The sequence below is a fragment of the Ruditapes philippinarum genome, unplaced genomic scaffold (assembly GCF_026571515.1).
Source record: "Ruditapes philippinarum isolate M1 unplaced genomic scaffold, ASM2657151v2 ctg20570_1_1_1_1, whole genome shotgun sequence".
Classification (NCBI taxonomy): domain Eukaryota; kingdom Metazoa; phylum Mollusca; class Bivalvia; order Venerida; family Veneridae; genus Ruditapes; species Ruditapes philippinarum.
The window spans coordinates 1-13,656 of record NW_026867370.1 but is presented as its reverse complement, the minus strand read 5'-3'; the positions used below and the strand labels follow the sequence as shown (position 1 = coordinate 13,656).

Sequence of the window (13,656 nt, the reverse complement as noted above, 5' to 3'; positions counted from 1 at the left end):
AAATGAAGTGACGTCATAATTTATATTGCAAATGACATCATCGATGTTCACGTCATACTATACATGTAAACATAACAAACAGGCTAGACGATTTTCTTTGAGAACTTGTAAATGTTTACTTTATTTCGCCGGATTATTATTTAATAAGTGAAGAAATTGTTTCGATTAAAAAATAAGACGCATGGTTGTGTAGCTTGTGTTTGATTGCCGATTTGATTTCTTTGATTGAAATTATCGTGAACTTTTGAATTTGACAATTCAAGACAAAATTGCAGTAAAGTTTAGTTTATGTGATTCTAAGTGGATTTTTGGATCGATGTTTAAATTAAAGGTAAGAATTTTATCGTATTAGGCCTACATTCTGTTGTATCTTTTATCCGAGTCGAAAGAAAAAATGGCCGCCATTTACAAATTCTAAGTTTCAGGGGCGGAAGAATTTGTTTTCAAGAATTATTTCTTTGAACAAAAATCCCCCTTTTTACGAAATTCGCTATTTAAAAGTAGATTATTTTGTTATTTTGACAGTTATTATGTGTTACATGATGCAAGCCTCGCCCTTTCTAGCCCATATCAGCCTCGCCTGATAAAATTGATATCAAAAGACAGTAGCATGTTATTCTCTATTTATCACATTAACACGGATAATGCTTATTATGCCTAAATCAGGCGGAAAACTTAGAAAACGAAAAAATGGAAGCAGTGCTTATGACGGAAATATAAGTACAAGATACATCCTTGAAGGCCTGACAGTTGTCTGTAAGTAATATTTTAAATGAATATAACATTGACAAATAGTTTTTGATGATTCTGCAAAAGATATCGATTCAGTATTCTTAGAAATTTAAAAATGTCTAGTAACTTCAGTGTCAGGATCAATCCAAGAAATAGTGATTAATACACATTCCTTCAGTCTATAAATATTTATAATACATCAGGTCATATGGAAAGAAATTAGAGACACTAACAGTTTTGGATTTTTGAATGGGATTTCAACAATCTTTGATAAAAATGAATTAAATTTGATAAAAATCAATAATCTCTAAATACTATATATACAATACCATTTTACATATATCCTTTTATGAAATAATCAAGAACATAAAAATACGTATAAGAATACAAAATTATAACTTACTCCAACAAGAGGATCGAGGAATCTACGCTTCCTGGTGAAATGGTCATTCTATTGGTTCATAGCATTGTTCCGAGACACGCGATTGAAAAGCTCGCGTCACATTTCATTTAACACATCACTTCCTTGTCGTTTTTAATTATTAAGATATATAATGAAATAAAACAATGACACTGACTAAAAACAAAAGGCGTCAGGTTCTTTGACCTATATCGATACACATATAAAATTTTTATGATCAACTTGTAAAAGTGAATAAAAAGCGAAATTAAGTTTCAAACTTTTACTTATTCAGTTTACTTAAAAGTCACTTGACTTGTATCTTTACTACTAAACTAATGATTGTATCATAGTTTTGGGACCTTTCTATAAAAATGTGTCAGAGTTTAATCGTATACATACATTTGTATACATGCACAGAACGTTAACTGGAGTGCAGGTATTAGTTACCCGCACTCAAGAGCACGCCCATTGATTGGTTCATTTTGTCTGGGGTTTAAATATTGTGACGACAAAGAAATTAAGGGATAAGAATAGAAATATCATATTCAGATGCTCGTTCATTGATTACTTTTTTCTGGGGTTTCATATTGTGACATCAGAAAACGTGTTTTTATTTTTGACTATGATAAAAAAGAGAATAAACATCAAAACACTCCCTGGTACAAATACGCCCCCTCGTAGAAATCAGATAGCCTCGTGTTTCGATGCTTTCTATTATATAGACTTTGTTTCGAACCGGAAAAATGGTATAATTGCATTGTAATACAAGTATAATAATTGAAAGGGTAACGAATCCATTTGATCAAGCTGTAAGAAGTCAATTATTTATCTATCTGTCTATTTTTTTTTCAGGAGGATAATGAATAATATGATTTTTCTACTACGTTGGGGACAAATGAAAACACTCCACACAAACTGATGATATTCAGAGGGATGGACAATTGCTATTAGGACTGTATGTTGTTGTTTACAATTCAGTTACTTTCGACTTTAAATATTCAGCAATTGTTAATGTGATCAGGATTCTTGATACTTTAATTAGAAGTTTTTCCAAAATTTCATGCTGAGTTGTAAGCCATCTTGGTATCATAACAGCTCTTGAGAATATTAATGCTTTTCAGTACTGTTGAACGCTGCTTTCGTTAACAGAGATTAGCTTTATAGCTTAACAGATAAGGTTGTTTTGAAAAAACATTGTTTCAAAACATAATATACGTACTGTTTATTGTTTACATATCAAGCCTTTGTCACAAATGCAATGGTGCATATAAGAAATGCTAATTTATGTATGTATACCAATAGCTCTGTTATGTTTGTAAAAGTTTTGTACTGTTTAACCTGTGTAAGACAGTATTCATTTATAAGCTTCACTATCAAAAGAAATAATTTAATTATTATCACATGAGCATATGTTTCGGTTAAACTCTTCAGGTTTTGTTTACTTCTTGTGGAATTACCTTGATCAGTTCTACCTCCACATCCGTATTCAGGTCAAAATGTGAAAGGTAAATAAAACTGAACTGTAGAAGCTGAAAATGAATAAAAATAATTGACATAGAAACCTGAAACTCTGTATGTAAATGCGCCTTGATGCATTATACTTCCCACATCCACTGTAATATTAAAAGGTTTAAAGTTTAAAGCCACTGAAACCTGTTTGAGCACAACATGAAACTTGCCAATCAATTGACAAAAAATTCGTTCAAGGTCAAAACGTCAAAAATCACAAAATGATCTGTGTTACCTTTTTTAAGGTCAGTAACTGGTGTATGGATGCAATTTGGATAGTTCAGCCTCAATGATATCGAAAAAACAAGTTTGCTGAGAAGAGTTAGAAAAATAAGTGAATTAAGATAACATAATAAATTATTCATTTTGTTTGTGTGAATAAGTGAAGAATAATTTTAAAAAAATCTCAATATGAATTTCTTCGTTTAGTGACTTAGATCTGTTGTTTAAACAAGAGTTCCAATTTTACATTTTTGTTCATCTGTGTTCTAACTTTTAACATACCTAATTTGAACATGTTCAATGCATTTAATATCTGTTGCATTGGAATTGAACGTGTCTTGTGTAACAAAAAGAACACCTGAATGTTCATAACATGTTCAATAATAGAATGGCTTGATGTGTAATGAAATGGTTTGATGTTAGGATTTTAACGTCAACGCTTAAATTTGAACACTAGATGTTCATAAGGCGTTAATGTATGAACAGTTGAAGATAAAAGTTAAACATTAGTTTTAAGAAATGGAGCGCGTCTTGGAGTTCAATATCTGTTGCAAGGAAATAGGCGTTTAAGATGTCTTGTTTTCTTGAAAAATAACATCCAAAAATTTACAATGTAGTTATAAATAAAAGCTGAAGATATAAAAGCTTGTCATCTATATTCATCGGTAATAATATTATCAGCATTAAACTCGACACATTGTACAAAATGGCCAGTTCATTGACCAACTACAGTACAATGAAATCAATATCACCAAAAGAGTACTTGCTTAAGCCTTAAACCAAACGTATAGGGACAGCATAAGTAAGTTTTTAGCAATATATTTTCATGCTGGGATGTATTTCTTCCTCTAGTACAATCCACTTTTTTTCTGTCTAACAGCCAACATAAGTTTCAACTTTAAAAATACACTGGAAACGATATATGTATTAAGATTATTCCAAATTGTTTTTGTCCATACATTGATTGTAATATTTTGGTATGCTGTTTGATTTACATTCCCCGGAATATCGAAAGTCGTCGCTAAAAGTTTGTTTGGTTTTGTTTTTATTTATTTATTTTTTTCATTTTTTTTTTTTCATTGCCAATTTTATAAAATGTAAATTATATTACCATGTTTTACAAATTACTTTATTTTCAGTTTCGCACATCATTATTTAGCTTTATCTTACTTGGTTTCCAATAATTTTAATATGATATTGCGCTCGTAAATGAAGTTTTCAACCAACATTTATGATAGAGGCTCAACTCATTTAATAAATTCAGTATTGAACTTATACTCATTCGATATCCTTTATTTATGTAACTCATCTTCTATTTTAAGGGAAACTATCTTATTTAGCACATAAAGCTGTTAACCAAACTCACCAATAAAGTTTCCTCTACTGATTATGGCGACGTGGTCAATAAAACCCTTCCTTCTAAGTCTACATTACAGTTTGCATTTGATTCTTTTTGTGTGTGAGTGCATGGCAATGGTGAGCAATTTCCGCCCACAGCTCTAGCAACTTTCCAAGCTTTTTAAACAGAGTCTGTAATTTTATGTAATTTTGTTTTGGTTAATGCTTCCAGGGATCACTTTGTTTCCAGATTTTATACTTCACAAAGGCAGGTGTCAAGCGCCTTGTGGCAACTGTTAAAGTTGCCTCGTACTTCACTTCAGTGTTGTTTTATTTTTCTGGTCCTCCAGGATCATTGATGCCAGCCCTTTTTAGTGTTAAGAATTGAGTTCTGCTTAAACCTGTGCTTTAGGACGTGATGGAAGTTGCACTTATTCATTATACCTCATGTATGGACTCAATCAAACCAAGTCTGCAATTTTCATGTTATTTTTGTTGTGATTAATGCTTCCGAGGGATCACTTTGTTTCCAGAAATTTATTACAAAGACTGTATATGTTAGAAATATAGGTCTGTTTTCCAAGTGCCATGTTTTTAAAAATGAAATATATGTTAATTTGAGCGTACACATATAAAAAAATTGTTTTATCAACAGAAACAGGTATACAATGTAAACGTAAGAAGACTTGTGTTAAAAAAAATGGGATTAAACACTTAATAGAGGAAGCTCGAGTGAGGCGCAAGCTGTCGAATCTACTAATACAGCAACAAAATTCTTATTGAATTGACGAAAAGCCATATCAAAAGCGGACTAGTAGAAAAACATTTGAAATGACTGCGTGTAAATGAACATAAATGAAACAATTGGCATTGACAAGACACCAATTCCGAATTTAGATAGTGTTCAAGTAGAACAATTAGCTCGAAACAAATCGTCTTTAATAAGTTGCGCCGCCTCAGGGTTCTTATCACCTTTAATTAAATTTTGATAATGATTTCAGTAACTAGAGGAGAAACTAAAACGCATGCTGAATTTAGTATCAAACCTTATTTGCGTATCCACATTAACATTGTGTGTAATTTGAATGTTTGCTTATGAATTGATGAAAAACAACAAACAATCAGTGATTTGTGTCGAAATTGTTTTTCCTAGCATTTTTCCAAGTATAGCCTAATTACTTGAGACAAAATTATGCTAGACCCAGAACTAGCTTCAATAATTATGAATTTTGCAAGTATCGAATCAAGAAATGGTAAGTGAATACATGTTTTTTTACTCATTTAAAATAGGGAAATAAGAATGAAATTTATTGTTATTAGTTAGATAATACATCTGATTGGAATATTGGTACAAGCATAATAATTAAATGTCATAGCCACCAATAATCACGTAAGTAAATCAAAGTGCCGAAAGCACCGGATGTGACGGACATGAAAAGGGAATTGCATAAATAAGAAGATTGAAAATGGCACGAACACATCAATAATTAAATGACATAAGCTGCTACGCAAGCATTGAAATTTAAACTTAAACCAAATACATTAAGCCAAATTTATTTATCGTGTAAGCGACCAATCCTCGAATACACCTTCAATGTTTGGGACGGCCATAGTGTAATATAAACATTCTCATGAGCAGAATGCAATAAGAAGCAGAGCGTATAGTCATAAACCTTACTAGTTCGGTATCTATAGAACGTCTTCTTTGAGCACTAGGTTGTGTATCTTTGTCGGATAGAAGAATAATGCAATAATTAATAATGGTGTACAAAGCTCACCAAAACCACGTGCCGGACTACTTTCCTGATCTTTACACTAAGAGTGTCTACATACTGCTAACTATGTGACTTTCGCATGGCGAACACAAATATTCACAAAATTTTCTATTCCTCAGTTTCCATTGATCTAGGGAACAATTTTTAGGACCATATTAGACACCCGGCTTCTCTAAATATCTTTACATTTCGTCCGAAATGAACGTATAAACCTCCACTTTATTTTACGGAGATCTACGGAGATCGAAGTTTATCTCTTAACCATGAACGTTTTAAGAACGAATGTACTAATTTTAATGCGTATCTTAATAAAAAAAAAACATTTACGAGATTATTCATTGTGCAGCTTCTGTACCTGCACATCAAGTAATAAAGACACCAAGTTCCCTAAACATAACAAAACTAGAGTGCAGCTGTTTCGCGCAATTCGCAGTTCTCATCTGTGCGTTCAAACCCTTTTGTTTGGAAAAGAATCTCTTTCTGATGAGAACAACTCGTTTACTTTTGACAAGGTACAAATATTTATTGATTCACACAATAAATTTGAAAGACGATAGTCACCTCAACATTTTTTATATTTTTTGAAGACCATTAAAGCGGCTTCAAGCTTTTTCTAAAGGATACATAAGTAATATTTAGATAAATCGTTTCATATAATTGCCGAATCAATTGAATTAAGGTGGGAACTGAATTCTGACAACGATACACTTAATATCCATAAACAATACGGAATCCCCTCGATAGGTCCACTCTTTATTTGTTTCTATTTTTAGAAGCAAACGTCACTGACACGTTACAAATAGCTGTTTTGAGGAAGGCTTAACAATGATATGATACAGTTTTTGTTGTTTTTTTTTTTGTTTTGTTTTTGTTTTGTTTTTTTAATACTGAAAAACTTAGTTTGAAACAACACAGACAAAGAAAGCAGCTGCCTCAAGGGGGAATTGGGTGATCCCGAGACTCACTGAAGAACAATGAATTTTTGATGAATTTATTTCAAAACAGTAAATAAGATCATAAAGAAATTAAACAAAACAAACAAATATAATTATGTACACAATAATATAGACAAAACAAACGACGATTAACACTGTAGTATATCTATTATAAATAAATAAGATACATAAAAGAATGTAAAAAATAAGAACTTTGCGCAAAATGACTGAACCAGCCATATTTATATCACATAATCTTTTTTGCATTTAATTCATAAAAAAGGCGCATGAATAATAATACTTTGCGGATTAGTAATTTACGGGTTAATATTTGTAGTCAGCAAAAGAAAACGTATATGTCCAAAACTATATGTTACAAGTGAGAATTATATCCAAAATCTCAAGGAAATGTATAACCTTGCCCTGATTGACTCTGGAAGACAAGATATGGTCATTTTTGTCCCACATTGAATATAATTTCCAAGACGTTATATTATTTAAATTGGAAGTCAAATATTACACAAGTCCGCTCTATTCTACATAGCTATTTGTATTCTTTTCAGTTTCAAATGTTAACTAGAATCTAGAATAAATTGAGCAGTATGATGGATACTATACAACAGTATGAATCTTTGGTAGTATGATAAGAAGTTATGTTTATGACATCTGATTTGTGATCTTGTATGATTATTAACATTGTTTCTGTTCTGGACGCTTGTACGTATGATTATTTGTATGTTTTTTTCCGTTCTGAGAGTTCTTTACTTGGCGTGCTGATGTCTTCTGTCTGCGTTCTTGTATGATTATTTGGTGTACTGGTGTCTTCTAACATGCTCTTGTATGATTATTTGTTGTGTGGATATCTTCTGTATTGTGCTCTTGTATGATTAGTTGTAGCACTGATGTATGCTGTACTGTATCCTTATATGGTTAGTTGTAGGTTTAATGTTTTCTTTTTTTCTGCCATGAATGGTTATATGAGTAGTGTTCTATTCTGCTCTGTGTCTTTGTATGATCAGTAGTAATGGGCATGCCCTCTGTTTTGAGCTCCTTCAAAGTACATAAAATCCTGAAAATAAATAAATATATTAATAATGATAATTAGGACAATGATGATGATGGTAATGATGATGATGACGACGACGACGAAGATGACGATGATAATGGTGGTAGTGATGATGACTTGGAGGAGGATGACGACGACGTTAATGATAATAATGATGATAATGACGATAATGATGATGATAATGATGATGATTCGAACAGAAATTATGTACTAAACGAATATAAAATAAAACTATTTGGTAACTATGATGTTAAAATGACTTATTCAGCTGAGGAAGACAACATTAAGAATTTAGAATTTTGATTATGACACTGACAATTAAATTTGACTTAACGAAATTGGTTTCCAGTGAAAACAAAAATAATAGCTACAGAGCAATAAAGATTTCAACATCAGTGACACGATGTGGCATGGTCGAGTTGTTGAAGTGTCTGACTAGTACTCTAGTAAGGGCAATTTTAGCAGCGGTAACGATAGAAATAACATCATTTATGTGTAATGACAACAATCAGCATTTTGATGAGATAGGCATGGATATAGCAACAGCAGTTATTACAGTTTTAATAGCAACGTAGCAGAAACAAGATGTAAGCAACAGTTCAAAGATTGCAGCAATTCAATGATAACAACAGTTAAATGATGGCAACAGTTCAATGATGGCAACAATTCAAGGATAGCAACAATTCAACGATAGCAACAATTCAATGTTAGCAACAATGCAATGTTAGCAATAGTTCAATGATAGCAACAATTCAATGTAAGAATATTCCAATAAAAACAACAATGCAATGTTAGCAATAGTTCAATTATAGCAACAATTTAATGATACCAACAGTTCAATGATAGCAACAATGCAATGTTAGCAACCGTTCAATAATAGCAAAAATTCAATGATGGCAACAATTCAATGCTAGTAACAGTTAAATGATGACAAGAATTCAAAAATAGATAGCAACAGTTCAATGATTGCAAGAATTCAAAAATAGAAACAGTTCAATGATGGCAAGAATTCAAAGATGACAACCGTTTAACGATGGCAACAATTCAATAATAGTAACAGTTCAATAATGGCAAGTGTTTAATAATAGCAACAGTTCAATGATGGCAACAATTCAATGTAAGCAACAGTTCAATGAAAGCAAGAATTCAAAGATCGCATCAATTCAATGATAGCAACAGTTCAATGAAAGCAACAATGCAATGTTAGCAACAATTCAAAAATAGAAACAATTCAAAGTTAGCAACAGTTTAATGATAGCAACAATTCAATGATAGCAACAGTTCCATGATGACAACATTAAATAAAAGCAACAGTTCAATGAGGTTAACAATTCAATGATAGCAACAGTTTAATGATGACAACAATTCATTGATAGCAACAATTCAATGATGAGATTAATTCAATGATAGCACAATTCAATGATGAGATCAATTCAATGATAGCAACAGTTCAATGATGGCAATAATTCAATTATAGCAATACTTCAATTATAGCAACAATTCAATAATGACAATATTCAATGATAGCAACATTTTGGTAAAAGCAACAGCAATTATTAAATTTCAAATGTTTCAACAACAGCAAATGATAATAAAAGTAAAAGAAACAACAGCAATGATAACAATAGCGGTGAAAATAAGTTAATGACATCAGTAATAACTTTAGCAACAGCAAAGGCAATAATATATTAACAGCAATGAAGATGAAAATCGTAATAACTTACAATAAGAAATGTGGCACCAAGCATCACAGCTTTCATTTTGACATCTAAATCCATTGGAACTGCAAACATATAAAAAACAATAGAATGTTAAGTTTATAAATGATGTCACGAAAAGTTAACTGCCATAATTAACAGAGTCTTGTTACAACATTTACGATGCTTAATATAAAGCAATAAATGTATTTAACAATTAGTAAAAATACATGTATTGAATAAATAAGGTACTGAAATATGAAAGTAGTTTCATTTTAGAAGTTTTTTTTTCGGAGAGTGGGGGAAGTCAAACGTTACATGAGTTCTAACGCACATTTCATAAAATATTTTGGCGACTTCACTTGTATCTGACGCTTTGCCTTGGCTTAGACATAAACTTGGATAGGCAAAACAAGGGAGTTAATTGTATCAGACGTCGTTACCATTGACAGAACACATTACCGTAAAAATATTTTCGGGGGTAAATTGTATCAGCCATGTTTTTATCGTATAATAATATAAAGGAAGGTAATGAAAATATATTACAGATTGGGTTAGAATAACGCTTAAATTCCTGGTTTGTTTAAGGATGAAAATCTATGTATATATGAAACAATTCAAAGCACCTCGTCGATTACCCAAAATCTTGTTTCCGAAGCTAGGCGGAAAGGTACGAAATGTTGCGATTTATTTTGAACTATATCAAATTTGCAGTCGAATAAGTGTTACATATTTGATACTTACATGTTACACCAAAATTATCTGCAGACGTGAACATTTCTTGAAGAAGATTGCCCCATTGCTTTTGAATTTTCCCTACTTCTGTCTCTCCATCGGTTGCGGAGAAAATCTAAAACAAAGCAATAAAATTATTGTAAAATTAACAATAGTTACTGAATTGACATCGACCAATCAAAAATGAACGGTGACTAACTACATGTATAAATACAATATTTACATACGTGTATGTGACCATTATCGACTGAGAAATCTTACGCTTGTGCAAGGGTTTCCTTAAAGCAGCATGCCTCCAGCATGTTAATTTTCATGAAAATTTGGAAAATGTATTTTAAAGTGAAATATTTAAAAAAAAACAAGAACGAAAATAATTTGCACACAGCAAACGGGAAAATTACCAAAATGAGGTCAAAATATGCAAAAATAGTCCTTACTGTGTACTTACGCAGTAGAAATATGGTAATAAAATACTGCAAAATCAGTCATTAATCGCATAAAGTCGCAAATATTTACTCGAATCATGGATCTTTTTTTCCCCTAAAATCTTAGCACATTTTTCTCAAGTTTGATATTCTTGCAATATTTTGACTCCTTTGGAGGCACGCAGCTTTAAAATCGCAAAGTTTACTTGACGTCTGGAATCATGCTCAATGTTTCTAACATCGAAATGTGCATTTACATGTTCAATAAACTGTTCCTTATAATTTATTTAACGCTCCTGGCTTAACAAACTGGATGAAAAAATGATAAAAAAGAAGAAATAAAGGTCAAAAAGCTGTAACTAAATGAAAGAAATTACGGAGCCAGGAAATTATCCAAAAATGGGAACAAAGAGCTAATACAGAAATCAAAAATAAAGGAAATAAAGGGTGAATAAAGGGAAAAAGGGTAAATAAAGGAAATTAAAGGAATTGGCACTAATAGGATATAAAGGGCAATTAAATGAATTAGCAAATATATGAAATAAAGTGCAAGTAAAGGAATAAGCAAGTAAAGTATAATATAGGAAAAAGCAAATGAAAGGAATCGGTGTGGACCGGGTAAACATTGACATGCAAATACTAGAAATAACAAGCAAATAAAGGAACAAGAACACAAATAAAAAAGAGGAAAATTGAAGAGCAGCTAAACGAATAGGCAAATTGGCAATGAAATGAAATGTAGGAAATCCAGTGTATATAGTATAAAATGCTAAATTTAGTTCTCTTCCGAATCCAAAGGACAAAAAGCTGTTTGCAAGTTTTTTTCCTTATATGGATTATATATTATAAACGGACTTCTTACTGTGAAGTTGACGTCACATGGGCAGCCTTGGAAGACGCAACATGGACCTTCTATGTAGAGAACGTCCTTTTCATCGGCGTCCATTATCTTATACTTTGGAGCCATAAAACTTGGTCTAAAAATAAGATAGATTCTTATATGATAAGTTATTTTAAAATGATGAGCAAAAGTACATCAAGAAAACAGAGAAATGAAACTACCCTTTAACATTGACTCAATAAATGTAATACTTGTAATTTTGTTGAAAATGACATTGGAAGAATAAAACAACGTATACTTATAAAATAGTGCACCAACCGCCCACCCTAAATCCCTGAAAGAAACCCCGACCTTCCATAAGCTAGATAGATAGCTTCATTACCATGAAACAATCCAATGTCACTGGCGGTATTCGAACCCACAGAAGTGAGGCTCAAATGATATAAGTTCGCAAACTTAAGCACTCGGCCAGGAGGAAAGCACATTATGATGATTAAAAGAAAGTAAAAAAGAAAAGACCTTGTTTTATTTCACAAAGGGAATAAAGGGAATAACTGAAATAAATTTACCACAAGACATGTAAAAGTTAGAGGACGTTATATGTTGGTGTCATTATTTACTTGGTACAGTGTCATCTACTAGATTACACGATTGAATTTATATATTACTGATATAAAACCATTAGGTAGAATAAAACCATAAACTTATTTCCGAATTCATATACTGACATTAAAGTAACAAGATTTAAATCAATGCAAAATCTAACCTTTGCTGCACGTAGCCGACGACAGTGCCGACGGGAGCCTCGACGGCGATTTTGTGGGCACAACAGTCAGAGAAGGCACACCAGTTCGATTCCTTCCAGCACCGGAACTCGCGCTGTAGCCTGATAACCTCCTGTAACAAATGTTTGATTTAGTGGTGTGATAAACATATGAAAGGCTTATCAGACCGACGGACAACAATATCAACGCTAATAATGGAAAGAAGTTCACAATATTGAAATACATTTGTTTACAAGAGACACCCTTTTTTAACCCTAATCCTGCCTTTTACAGTAATTTAGAACCAGGCCAGTCTCATCGCCTTGCAATCTTCAAATTTCTATAATGCTTGTACTTCATTTGTTGCAATCTGATATTGAAATCACTTAACTTTCGAATGCAAAACAAGTAAAATCAATAACTTTAAAATCGGCCGGACTGTTTATATTGTATCAATATCATTATGACTATGATCAGCCTTGTCCATGAATTTTTAAAAACAGCAATTTTTACGGGGGGATGAACACCCTTTTAATACTTTTAAAAAACTGTACATTCTCAAAAAATTTGGTATAGTAAAAATTGCTTTTCCATCTTTTGTTAGCTTTTTTTAATGGTTTTGAGCAATGTATCACTAAGGGGGACTCAAAAAATCCTCTTACAGATAAAACGAGTAAGGAGTCTACAAAGACTGTCAAATAATTTTTAGGTAACTAAACCGCATTCATTTAGAACCTTTTAAAAATCATACCCAAAATTTTCACTTTTTAAGGCCCAAAAACTACATTTTTTTAAAAAACCCAATGAAAAAAACCAAAAAAAAACACACATTCAACCAATTTTAATTTTAAAAATATCCCCAAAACCCCGCCCAAAATCCCACAAAAAGCCCAAATTTTTAAATTTTTTACCAAATTTAAAAACAAAATACCAAAAAAAAGGGGGGGGGTTTAACTTCCAGTCCTAAAAAATGGAAAACTGAATATATTTCGTATTCATCGGGAAAACACATTATAAAAAACATTTAAATTACTGGTCCCAAATTGTCGGTTTTATGATAGTGAAAGATCTGTTTTTCGACAACAGTTTATACACGTTTGACTCTAAAAAACAAAAGGAACATAAATCTAATAAATTATTTTTAAAAAAAACTCCAACTTTTTACAATCAGACCTTCAAATCATTCACAAATTTTAAAAATTATTAATTTTCTT

General features: G+C 31.7%; 1 protein-coding gene across 1 annotated transcript; it reads right to left on the bottom strand.

The window, feature by feature from the left end:
* Positions 1 to 7,685: 7,685 nt before the first annotated feature.
* On the bottom strand, positions 7,686 to 12,575 carry LOC132735838 (phospholipid scramblase 3-like; the record flags this gene model as incomplete). Its single annotated transcript, XM_060722848.1, has 5 exons — positions 7,686 to 7,983; positions 9,705 to 9,763; positions 10,422 to 10,527; positions 11,700 to 11,814; positions 12,445 to 12,575. Coding segments are annotated over 5 exons (465 nt in total), but the record flags the coding sequence as incomplete, so codon positions are not given.
* Positions 12,576 to 13,656: the final 1,081 nt, after the last annotated feature.